The sequence below is a fragment of the Nicrophorus vespilloides genome, unplaced genomic scaffold, assembly GCF_001412225.1.
Source record: "Nicrophorus vespilloides isolate i.1.1-1 unplaced genomic scaffold, Nicve_v1.0, whole genome shotgun sequence".
NCBI classification, from domain to species: domain Eukaryota; kingdom Metazoa; phylum Arthropoda; class Insecta; order Coleoptera; family Silphidae; genus Nicrophorus; species Nicrophorus vespilloides.
Genome location: NW_017095831.1, coordinates 76,616 through 89,398, shown reverse-complemented (window position 1 = coordinate 89,398; position 12,783 = coordinate 76,616). Strand labels below are relative to the sequence as shown.

General features: G+C 32.3%; 2 protein-coding genes across 9 annotated transcripts in view; one reads left to right on the top strand and one right to left on the bottom strand.

Moving 5' to 3' along the window:
* LOC108566101 (metastasis suppressor protein 1) overlaps window positions 1–12,783 on the top strand; it is a 43,127-nt gene that overhangs the window by 27,231 nt on the left and 3,113 nt on the right. For 7 of the 8 annotated variants that reach the window (XM_017925833.1, XM_017925858.1, XM_017925876.1 and 4 more), the window contains exons 4-8: window positions 10,593–10,677; window positions 11,314–11,641; window positions 11,796–12,083; window positions 12,258–12,371; window positions 12,470–12,650. In XM_017925833.1, the coding sequence (XP_017781322.1) occupies window positions 10,593–10,677; window positions 11,314–11,641; window positions 11,796–12,083; window positions 12,258–12,371; window positions 12,470–12,650 (996 nt within the window). The remainder of the gene's footprint in view (window positions 1–10,592; window positions 10,678–11,313; window positions 11,642–11,795; window positions 12,084–12,257; window positions 12,372–12,469; window positions 12,651–12,783) is intronic. The other variant, XM_017925884.1, reaches the window with a different exon arrangement.
* Window positions 1,226–3,788, bottom strand: LOC108566146 (larval cuticle protein A2B-like). The gene is made up of 3 exons (XM_017925897.1): window positions 3,559–3,788; window positions 1,802–1,957; window positions 1,226–1,746 (listed from the first exon to the last, which is right to left on the bottom strand). The coding sequence occupies exons 1-3, from the start codon at window positions 3,571–3,573 to the stop codon at window positions 1,339–1,341; spliced, it is 579 nt and encodes a 192-aa protein (XP_017781386.1). The 5' UTR covers window positions 3,574–3,788; the 3' UTR covers window positions 1,226–1,338.

Below are 12,783 nucleotides of genomic sequence, written 5' to 3'. Positions count from 1 at the left end.
AAATTACAGGAAAAAAAAAACGGAAATAATAAATACTTATTATCTGCAATTACCTTCCTATAAGAAAGTAACGATATAACTACCCGCATTATTCTAGCTTGCAAAATATATTTTAATTAATGCAACGAAAAATATTGACATTTAATATGCGAAAAAATCAATTTACATTTAATTTAGCTTCAAATTAATTCTGATATAATTTAATCAAGAATACGCAGCATATAATTTAACATAAAAAATTTGAAATAAAGAAATAATATATTTAAATACATTTCTCGTTGAAACGACTTTGTTGTAAACTTTACTTATTACGCAGTATTGTTGTGACATTTATTTAAATTATAAAACTGTAATGAAAACATTTGAAAACTTCTGTAATAATACTGTTTTTGGGAGTGAACTACTATGAAACAAATTTCAAATAATTATCGTTATTAAAAACAATGTAAATTCTTCAAATATATGCATTTTTTATATACATAAGAAATTGTAAAAATATAAACGTTCGCATATCGAAAAGTAGTTTAAAAATCATATTAATTTTTGCTTTAAAAATGATCCTAACTAAGTAAACTATAATAATGCAAGATACAAACGTTTGGATTATGTATAATCTAATCTACTGTGTTATTGGGAAATGTCGATCATCCAATAACATCGCAATAAATTATTTCTAAATCAATAATTTTTACCCATTCGTTACTTTTTTAATTTAAAAACCTACCAGTGAATCTATAATTACAAACATAAAAATTAAGTTAAATATATGTTTGTAATATATTTGTAGTCTAATTTTATTTCATTTGTTATGTCTCAATTGCTTATATATAGTTTCAATTAAATGATTTCCAAGTTAGTATTTTGAATTTGTTATTTAAATATTTTAATTATTTAATTATAATTCATTGTTCATTCGTTGTTGCCATATATATGTAAAATTGTATGTAAATTACTTATTGACAAATAAAAACAGGATATGTTATTTTTGTGTACGTAAATTTGGAATTTGTAACCTTGAACTATTAAAAAAGACAGTTTTTCTTTTGGCTATTTTACATTTCGTTACGCTGTTTCGATACGGCCAATCTTTGTATGTGTGGGATGGAGCATTGTCGTGCCATCCCACGAAACGTTTGGATGGAAACAAAAAAAAATAGACGTAGTTAAAACGATAAGTTCAGAAAATATTCATTATTATTTCAATAAATAAATGATTACATTGGGTGAATACAGTGATATATCGTAATACATAGAAGACTTGTGTTATAGTGAATAATATATATAGATAGATATGGTATTTACAATTATTTTGAATGGCACGGTCGATAGTAAGTGATCCTAATGAATGATCGAGTAGGCGGCGGCAGGTGCGTGAGCTACGTGGTATGCAGTTGAAAGTGGTGCATGAGCAATGGTCACAGGTGCATGAGCTACAGAAAATGCTGGTGCGTGAGCTATGGTTACCGGCGCGTGAGCCACAGCAAATGGTGCATGGGCAACTGTTAAGGGAGCGTGGGCCAGAGCCAACGGGGCATGGGCGACTGTTAAGGGTGCATGGGCGAGAGCAACTTTGGAAACGTGGTGAAGCTGTTCCTTATGGACGACAGCGTTGAAGCCGTTCACATCATCGGCAGTGTATTCGACAATTCTCTTGCTGCCGTCGGGTTCTACCAAACTGTAGCTACCGTGCACCACGTCTCCATCCCTAGTTTCTTGTTGCTCCTTGCTATCACCAGTGACCGGATCCTAAATGCACACGTATCAGTCTGTTTGTTAGTTTATGCTACCATAATAGACTTACCTTAACTCCATACGAAAAAGCATACTTCGGTGGCGCTTGGTATTCGATTGTTTTCACGATTGGTGCATGTGCCAAAGCAACAGTAGGCTGATGATAGACGCCTACCTGGATCGGACTAGAGCTGACCACTCCCAAAATCACCAACAAAATTAAAATCTGAAATAAAAAATGACAAATCAATATCATCAATATTGGAAATAATAGCTTTTGATTGCTTCCTAGTGGTTATATGTCATTAAACTACTGTCAACCGTAATAATTAATAAAAGCACGCTCCGCTCCGAATCGATCTATCACCTAATTGAGTTTTAATCACTCTGTAAAGCTTATGCTAATAATGAGTTCCCCGACGTTTAATGGAGGGTCTCACTTTGAAGTTACCGTTTCTCGCCGTATGATTTAATTAATATTATAATTAAACTACATTTCTTTTCATAAAGTATATTAGTCCAATATCATAATTATAATACCGAAAGGAAGTATTTAATTGAAGATATTCATAGTCCAAATGAATTCCAAATAGTTTATAAATATTATGTATTAACATAATTTTCATATATATAATACATACACATGTTATTAATAGTTGTTTTGCCAATTAATTTAAATGATCTTAAATCTATTTATTTTAATTACAGATAGATTGTTGCAATCATTTTAATTTGTGATTTTATGGTTTTTGTATCAAAATTTGTAATTATTATTTAAAAAAAATACATCCTAATCATATAATATATTGCAAATTCTTAATAAAAGCAATTTTCTTATTTAATACATAAATATCTTTCACTAAATAAATCCAATAATCAGGTAAAGTTATATAAATGCTCAAACATTACGAAATATGAAAGGAAACAGTCTGAATTTACTAAATTACAGATTTATAAAATAAATGTCACATAAACAAAATTTGCATTCATTTCATTTCTTTATGGATAGACATTTTTTTCGGTAATCTCGTTATTTTATTAATGTTTTATCTTGGTTGTCTGGAAAGGAAGTTGCGTAGGTTTTGGGGATACAGAGACGCTCGTTGTGCTCGAAAGACTAACGAAAAAAAAAAGTAATTGAATAAAGAAAAGCAGAAGGAAAACACGTGGTAGTCGTTGAATGCAAGCAAAGGTGTGTCAATTTTATCTTAATTGTGTCGTACCTCTTATCTAATCAAAAAAAAAAAATGAAATTCAGTGTATAAGAAAGTAACTTCTGTGTGCATTTCCTATTTTGTACTATCTTATGACATACATTTTTTTGGAATATCTTACATTTTGGGTTAGTTTATAAAACATTAAGGTGAAAAGACTCTACTCTACTCTCTACTCTATTGTGTAAATTTAGTTTGTAATTAATTTTGATATAGTATAAATTAACTATAAAGATCAGTTAAGTTGTATTAATACTAGGTAAATTAATAAATCATTTAGAATATATATTATATAAAATTGCAACAAAATTAATATTTACTCAATATAAGTAGTAAACTAATATTATGTTCTCATGTCATTTATACTTGCTTTGAATATATTGATATATTTTCAATTGTTTCAATAAAATGGGTTAAATAAATTATTTTTATTGCTTGGAAAATTTAATTATAGTAATTTTATTAAAAAAATAATATCACTTTAGTTTGCGGTTATAAATGGAATGCAATAATTGAAATATCTAAATTGTAAATGATGGAATAACACGGTATTCATTATTTATTATATAGTAACGAGTAGCATAAAGAATTGTCAATTTGAATGAAAACTTACCTTGACAGTAGTCATGGTTTAATGGGTTTCAGAGCAATGTCAGAATACTATACGCACGAGTGGGTCTGCAATGTTTGATCTTATAATGCGTGTGTATGCAAATCGGTGGACTACACTTGCAGATTGCATTTATGTCCAGCTTATATAGTCGTCTTATTGGGCTGGGGCCTTACGTAACGACCGTGCGTTTTCTGCCCCCCGTTTATTTAGTTTCTCTGCGTCCCCTCCCAGGCCATGCAGTTGTTGTTGTTGACGACGACGTCGTCACCCATTCGACACCCCATCTGGGCCACCGATTTTTCCACCTTCATTTCCCATGGCTAATTTCAATACGCCTATACACTAAATCAAAACTACAAACGCACGTACGGGAGAGCAAAAATATGATGTATACAAAAAAAATCCACGAAGAATTGGAAACGCTTATGCAAGACCAGGTTTTATGTATTTGGTTCAAAGAAAAATAGTGTCAGATTGATACGTTTAATGTGTGTATCTAGATTATTAATGATTTAATTGCAATATAATTAAGTAACGATTTTCTGAATCAAGATAAAAATCGATTGAAATACGGATTTACCAATACTTGATTGAAGTAAGTTATCATCGGTAATCTGGATTTGTTTTGTTCATTAATTTTTAAAAAATATATTATGAATATAATGAAATTATCCATAATATAATAATTATTCTTAATATAGCTTATGAAGCAGTCTAAAATATACTTAACGATATCTCTAATCTCTATGTAAACATACTATAATTAACATTTAAATAAAGATAATATGGAAGAGTAACAGCGTATTTTTTCGAACCGTAACTCGCGTTGAAATTATGAGATAATTTCAAAAAAAAATTTATTATATAAAATATATGATTTGAAGTCTTAATTAAAATGTCTATATTTGGAGCCGTATTACCTTTTTCAGGATAATTTTAATTACTATATATCCATGCTATTTGTCGTAATAAAACTCAAAAATAAAGCGAAGGTTACTTCCACATTTTTCCATAAATATCGCACCTAAAGTTATCGTAACTGACCTCAGTGCCTAATATAGACTAACAATTTAAATAAAATATAATATTATTCCTTCATTATTCCATACGTCCAATTAAAATGATTTATACGCCTTTAAATTGAATGAATTTTAACGCAACAGTTCAACAGCACCTCAATAATAATAATGCTCGCATGTCGCATTAAAATTAAGCAGACAAAAATATTATTGACTAAAAAAAATATGTATGCTGCGTTCATATTGATTCGGTTTGTTTGTCGGCTCAGTTGTTTCTTTTTTTCGTTTCTGGCCTGGTGAAAAGGTCAGTTCTAATTGTAGGAAACAGGTTGAAATGAGTAAATGGAAAATGAACAGTATTATATGGCTTCTAGAAAAGTGACATAATAAATCAATCGAATGCTCTCCGCTTCTTGTTGTCCGGTCTCGTTTGTTTTTCTTACATTCGCGTTTCGCAATTTATCTTCGAAAACAGTTACATAAAATCGCCATTGGGATTTCAGCCTGAAGTATAGAACAATAAATATGTGTCGAGCGATTCGAAAATAAATACAGAATCCGGTGTAGTGCAACTACAATATTGCAAATACTTTTATATATAAATATCATAATATTAACCCTTATTACATAATGTTTACATATAATTAAATTGTAATAGTTAACTTGATAATTAAAAATATGTTAGGTTATTATTTTTAATGAAATTATATTTTTTTTTACAAAATTAAACTTATTGCTTAATTCTTTATTACATAATGTACTTCACATTCAATATTTTAATTTGGATAAATTGATTCAAACGAAACATTATATTTATTATGTAGCCTCACGATACTTTATGAAACTTTATACTAGATAATGTGATAATAATATACTTCAAGATTAATGTTCTAACTATAAATCTACGTTAGAATTGTTGTTAGGTGGTTGTCAACCTAACAACAATTCTAACGTTTCGAACCAACGAAAAATGAGCAATAAATATAAAAGTAATTTCTGATGTTTGTCAGGGTTACGTTTACAGACCGATATCCATTTAAAATACTGGTATTCGCCTTGAATTTTTTTATAGACTAAGACTTTTAAATATTCTTTATCTTGATGTTACAATTGTAAATTCGATACTAGCTCTTTGTTTACTTTATTAATGTGGTATTGGATTGTTATGTAGAAAGTGTTTTTTTTTCATTTATTGTATGTGTAAAAAAAATGCATTCTTTAATAATTCTCCTTTGCCAAGATTGAAAGCAAACACTATTATTTAAATTAATTAATCAGATAGATTTGATTTTCAAAAAGTATCCTTCTTGTTTCCAAGGTACTTGCAATTCTTGTTTATTATATCAATATGTAAGATATAAGTGAAATACTGGCACAGTGAAACATTTTCAAAAATACACTTAATATGTGTAAACAAGTTTTATAAATGATGTAGCAGGCGCGCAATCCGGGACTTCTCTTCTCATCGCCACTCGTTATGCGGAACGTCGCTCGCTAAGCGATTCATTTTTCTTGCAATTTATTTTGCTCGTTAAACGAGGTTCCACTGTATTTTTATTAATTGACGAGCATGATAAATTCCAAGCTTAACTGTTTGAAAATAAAGAAATATGAATGCAATAAAGTACTGTCTTTAAATATGCGTTAAATCGTTATTCGTTGGAAACGAAATATTGTCGAACTTTGTGTCTCTCCGGCATTCCGAAGCGAAGTTACAAATTGCCAAATAATTTATCCGTAACACGCTGCATATATTTGTCCTTAGCTTTTTTTCCTTTCTTCTCAATCCCGAAACTGCCTCATTGATTTGTGGGCCGTTACAGAGTTGGTCATGTCTCGGCCCGAAATCGGTCGTTAATCAGCGGTCGACTAATTGATTTATTTGTAAACAGGATTTAATTAATAGTAGAACGGGTTTCGCGATTGGCGAAAAAGGCGTCGCTCATTCTCTTATTCAGTCTTTTATTTTCCATTTCTTTCTCTCGTTCGCGGCTTTGCAAATAGGTTGAAACACCTTTATATTTATCGTTCTCCGGTTTCTTTCCATGCCAGAAAGATAAGCCAATTTTCTGCACCCATAGAAACGTCAATTAATTTGCTTCCTTGCTATATGCTATATTTGAGATATGCTCATACTTTGTTGCCAAATATGGGTATAACCTTTTCCCTTTGATCTTATCGAAGTAGGGGAGGACCTTACTTTTCATCTGACTTTCCACCCTTATCGGAAAGTGGAATTCAGTTGGGCGGAATCGAAGCCATTTGAACGGGATCGATATTTTCAATTACAACATCTTTTGTAGGATGATTAAATAACCTGTCTACAACGTACCCAGTATTGCAATTCTTTTATTTTACTCTAACTAACTTGTTTATTAAAACATAAATGTCAGAGATTTAAACGGCGGCATGTACATATCCGAGAGATAGCGAAAAGTCGACGGTATTTCTGTCCGCGTGAATTGGCTCTAAATAATAATTTATCTGCGTTCACCGGTATTACGCGCACCGAAAATAGCGTAAAATGAGTTATAGTTTCAATTACACAAGTTCCGATAATATCGAAATTGCAACTGTGTCTTGAGGAGAGAGTGCGCCGTTCCAAGTAAAACGGGTAAAAGAAAATTGTATAAAAAAAATGGATACAATAAATCTAAAAACAGGCGTAATCGATTACACCAATTAATAATTACAAGCGTCGCTTACGTCGTGCGCGCAGAATTTTTTCGTCTCGATTTTCCTTCTCGCGCGTTACTCAATAATGGAGCAACAAACGCACGCATAACAACAACAAGAAATCGACAGTTCGAATGATTTATAGAGAGCCTGTCGCAGACGTAATTTGGTCAATGCTGTATTGTTCCTCGCTTTTCTCCTCTTTGTGCTCAATGCCGACTTGCGGGTGGCCAAATCTCAAGTTTACATGCTTCATTCGCAATGCCACACTTTTTGTTTTGTTCACTTCCATTAACTCATCGATATATCAAATCGGGCATGATTTCATGATGGCTGTCACTTTTTGCAATAAGACATGACTCAAATTTAGACCTTTAGTGAAGTAGAAAATGATCTAAAGTTCTTTGGTCATATGCCCCGCAGCTTGAAAAAAAAGTTATAGTGTTATAATGTAATTTACTGACTTAGATTAGAAAATAAAAAGTACAATTTTATTACTGAATTGTATGTACATACAAGTAACATTTACTTAACGCACATCATTTTAACTGATTACAATAATTTATACGTACATAATAATTTATAGCCCTCTTACCCTCTTATTAAAATAAAATTTAAATGTGTGTGATTTTGTATGAACATTGAACATTGAACTGCTGAATGTATAGAAAAATCATTGAATTGTTTTTTAATGTTGAAATAATAATTATTAATTTATACTTTAATTATACATTACTTATATGTTTCACGATAATGTTAATTTAAATACGACACATGTATTTAAATACTGGAAGTATATAATGTGGTTTATAAAAATGATTTTACGATAGGAAATGTGTTAAGATTTAATAGGAATGAATGAAACTGTAAATTCGAAGTATTGATGTATACCTATGTAATTACGTAGCTCTAATCGAGATTTAAGCTCGACCAAAGAGCACGCGAGGTACATTAATAATGCGAATGGTTGATACGCTCTGTATAATGGAAAGAAGGAAAATGCAGATGAAGTTCTGGTGCGGCACATATATATATGTATGCATGTGCATGGTATATTTGATCACACAGACTGGGGATTTATTGCACACACAGACAGTAAATCTGCAGATCCTGGAATCGCATTTCCTAGGATTTACGATTCCCGAACACAATCACTTTGGCCACATTCCTGTTAAGATTCCGTCCGATCGGAAAAGCTCATAAAATCATCATCGTCTTTGTTGTGTATATCAACAAGGGGCTGGAGCGGTGATACTAATTGAGGATTAAAAATAGCTAACTGGATGCGTTGTGCTGTCATGTCATGTGAGGTGGATGTATATTTTATTATGATGGGCATGTGGGGCAGGAATACACGTGAGGTCGCGAGATCGATAACGACGCGCGGGGTCAAACACCTACCAACCAGGACTCGCAAGGAACAGACGGAGAAGACCGACAAAATCTACCCGTTTATTTTTTTTTTGCTACAGAATCGAATACCATATTTCATATTTCAACGTGAATACATTCCTGCAATATTTATCGCGCAATAAATTTGCTAGTATCGAGACTTTCCGTTTGGGGAAAACGCTATTAATTATGTGTATATATGTGCGTCGTTGTTGTTGTTGACCTTTTCGAAATTCGTATCATAATTCTTAATTCGAGTGCGTTGACAATGCCATTATTATGATCGGTGTTCTGTTCTTCGCGCCATGCCTGACTCACACACACACACATATACATTGGCAAGTTTATGTAAGTCGTAAGGATTTTGCGTTATTATATCTGAAATTACAAGTTTATGTATGCCGGCACGACACGCTTACTACATGTTATTTCCATCGAACATAAATCCAGTCTTTAACACCCTTGTTTCTTTCATATGCATTACCACGATCTGGATTATGTACGAATCCAGTTTTCTAGAAACCAATCCAATTAAGGATTTTAAACAGCCCCATTTATATTGATAAATTAGATAATACATTTCTAACTATGTAAAGTAACAATTTTTTTCAATAAACCTTCTTCTAGATTCCAGAGGTTCTCAAACTCCCTTTGAAAATCCTTCTTTAAGAGAATAATCGCTGACAAATATGTGTTCTTCTGTGGAATATCACTTCTCAAACAAAATCCGTTACTCTTCGAAATCATGTCCTGAAACTGATAAACAAAAAGAAAAAAAAATATATAATTCTTTCGAAAGTCTACTATTAATTATGTTTGATGATCTGTTAAAAATATATTATAAAAGAGGTATGAATGTAATGATACATTTTAACTTTCGCATATGTGCCCTTTATTGAAAGACTAGTAGAAGGTTGTAAATAATATTGTTGAGGGTGCTTAAAAAGTGTAGATATAACAAACCAGATGGTTGGCATGTCCTGAGACTCGGTACATCCAGCTGCAGCGCAGTCATTACCTTAACAGGCAGTTCTCGACGACGACAGCAGCTCGAGGATAACAAGAAAAAAGACTCGAGACCAGATCAAAATAAAATGTTCCAACGCCCATCGAAAAAAAGCACGACGTTAGAAGCTAAAGCCTATCGCAGGCCGTAAATCCCACAATTAATATGCTTCGATTTACTTTACAGCGCGCACAGGACATTTATAAGCCATAAAAGACGAACCATTCAATTCTGTAACGGTCACCCATCTACTCTGCACCTAATACTTTCCGATTTCGCGGAATATTACTGCGCTTTAATGTTTTAGTAATTACTGCAATAAGAAAATATATAAATAAAACACAACAGTACGTGTTTTATTTTTTCTCCTTGTATTCGCGAAGTCATTAGTAACGAATAAGGACGAAAGGGCTTTTCAGACCAGTTGACCCGATTCTCGCATAATGAAACAAAATAATAATAGCAAAAGTTCTTTCTTCTATGTCTTTATCATTATTATTTTTACAAAAGGCTAATCAACCCTTCATATTTTCATGTAATGCACATCTTGATAATTTTCTTTAAAGCGATCTGTTTGCGAAACCTAGACTACTACTACCTCGAGACTTCCATTATATGAAACTCGTTTCTTGAGGAATTGTACGAATCAAGGAACGAAGAGAAATTCAAGAAATGGTTGAATCAACCTGAAAAATATTTGCCCGCTATTTTTTATGTTAATAGTATTTATATATACACATGAAACTTTGCAACAATTTTCATAACTTTAAATCGTTAGCATTTCTTCAATGCATCACTGAAATTCTATGTTTTAATGTATTAAACTTAAATAATATATTTCATCTTATTGCATTGGTTGTACGTTATTTATGATATCGTACGTACATTGTATCTAAAGAAACTCGAATGAACTAATTTAGTGTTTTTAATTTGTTTTAAAGGTGCGACTCGAGAAATAGGCACAGCTTTAACACGGATCTGCTTGAGACATAAAGCGGTTGAAACGCGGATGAAGACTTTTACTAGGTAAGTACATAGTATTAAATAGTAGTTTATTTACAGAAATACTGAATCTACACTAATAAATGTAGTAAATGTATATACACCCAATTGGTAACTTTTTTTCATTTATTTGTTGAACGTAATTGTTAATATTTTGAATCGTTTTATTTTAATGACAATTTTCAATTATTACAGCTCAATTACGAGAATGATTTATGATTGGAAGAGTAATTGAAAGGTCAACATATTTCTTAACATATCTATTATTGATAGTTTAGTTGAGCTGTTTTAATTGAATCAATCAATACGCTTCTTGTCAATTACAAATGATCAAAACCAAATTTACCAGTATATCTACATAATTTATAATTAATCAAGTAAAATACAAACCAAATAAAAATGGATATATTGCTATGGCAAATAATGTTGTAATAAGAATCACTTTTAATGGTATAATTGCATCAAAATTGTAATTAATTTCTGCAGAACATCGCCATTTAAAAACTCTTCCAGGTATGACATTAAAAGGTCATGTACCAAAATGTCTTGACATTAAAATTAAATTTTCGAATATTTCCATTTCGCCATTTACTTAACCCTTCTGTAATATTGCCCTTTTGGATTTGAACTTATTAAATAAAGTTAAAAATTGTATTTTAGCACTATAATGGAATGTTTGGTATTACCACTGCAAGAACGTCTGGAAGATTGGCGTAAAACTGTCATGAATTTGGACAAAGAACACGCTAAGGATTACAAGCGAGCTCGGGCTGAGTTGAAGAAGAGGTCGACCGATACTTTGCGGCTGCAGAAAAAAATGCGCAAAGGCGCTGGAGGTGATTTGCAAAAGAGGCTCGAATACGGCCTGCAGGACGTCACGGAACGAAGACAGTTGCTTGAGGAAACCGAAAAACAAGCCGTTAGAGCCGCTCTGGTCGAGGAACGCAGTCGGTTCTGCCTCTTCGTCGGAATGCTGAAGCCTGTTGTGGTAAGGAATGACAAAAAAAGTATATATAAGAATGTATAAAGAATGCGATTTATCTGCGTCAATCACAAAGTAGTCTTGACAAATTGAGCGACTTTTTTATTACTACGAGAGTAATATCTTTGTGCCAAGATTAAAAGATTTGGATTGTTTTTAGGATGAAGAGGTCGCTATGTTATCTGAGCTATCCCGTTTGCAAGAAGTAGTTGTTCAGTTGGACAAGCATACAGCTGATCCTGGTACACTTCCACCAGCAAGTGAACAAGTTATTGCAGATTTGAAGAGTTCTGACAGTGGATGGAGTTTCCAAACTCCACCTTCGAGCCCTTCCAGTTTGGGCAGTCGAAAATCTTCAATGTGCTCAATCAGCTCATTGAACAGTTCTTCTTCAGGAAGCTCGAAATCACCGAGCCATCCGTCGCATTGGCACAGGTCTCTTTCACAGGTAAACATTCTATCTAATATAGATCAATAGTGAGTAAAGCTTTAAATGTGTGTCAATTTGCATGGTTATTTGATTTATCTACATTTCTAGCACTATTATCATTTTTTTTTTAATTTATTTTATTAGACATATTATTTTGTATATTAGTTGATGTTGTAAATTGTGTGCATACAGCCTGTAGGACGTAGTGGCACTGTTCGTTTACCATCGGTTTGCAGTCGAGATTCTGGATTTACATCACAAGACACTTTATATCCTCGAGCCCCCTCTTCTCTTAGCGTTGCTCAGGTAAAAGCATCTACAATCCACGTAATTAAAGTATATTGTTATACATATTTATTTCACTATTAAATGTAAAACATGTATTAAACATATTAATTTTACAGGTATCCAATATGTCTGAACATAGCGGAAACAGCAGCAGTTCTAGTACTCCTTGCACTCCATTTCCACCAAGCTCAACTGTTCCAAACAGCACAGCCACTTGGCCAAATCTTCAAGAAAGCTTGCAATTTGAGCGGGCCGCATCTGCCATCATCAGCGATAGGCCACACACTATATCATCAGGTACATATGATATGAACTCTTTCATATTTATCGTAGGTGTTGAACAGTTCATTTGATTGATTTTGGTCTGGTTTTTTAATAGTCATTACATTTTCTTTTTGGATATAATAATCAATCATTTTTTAGTTTATCA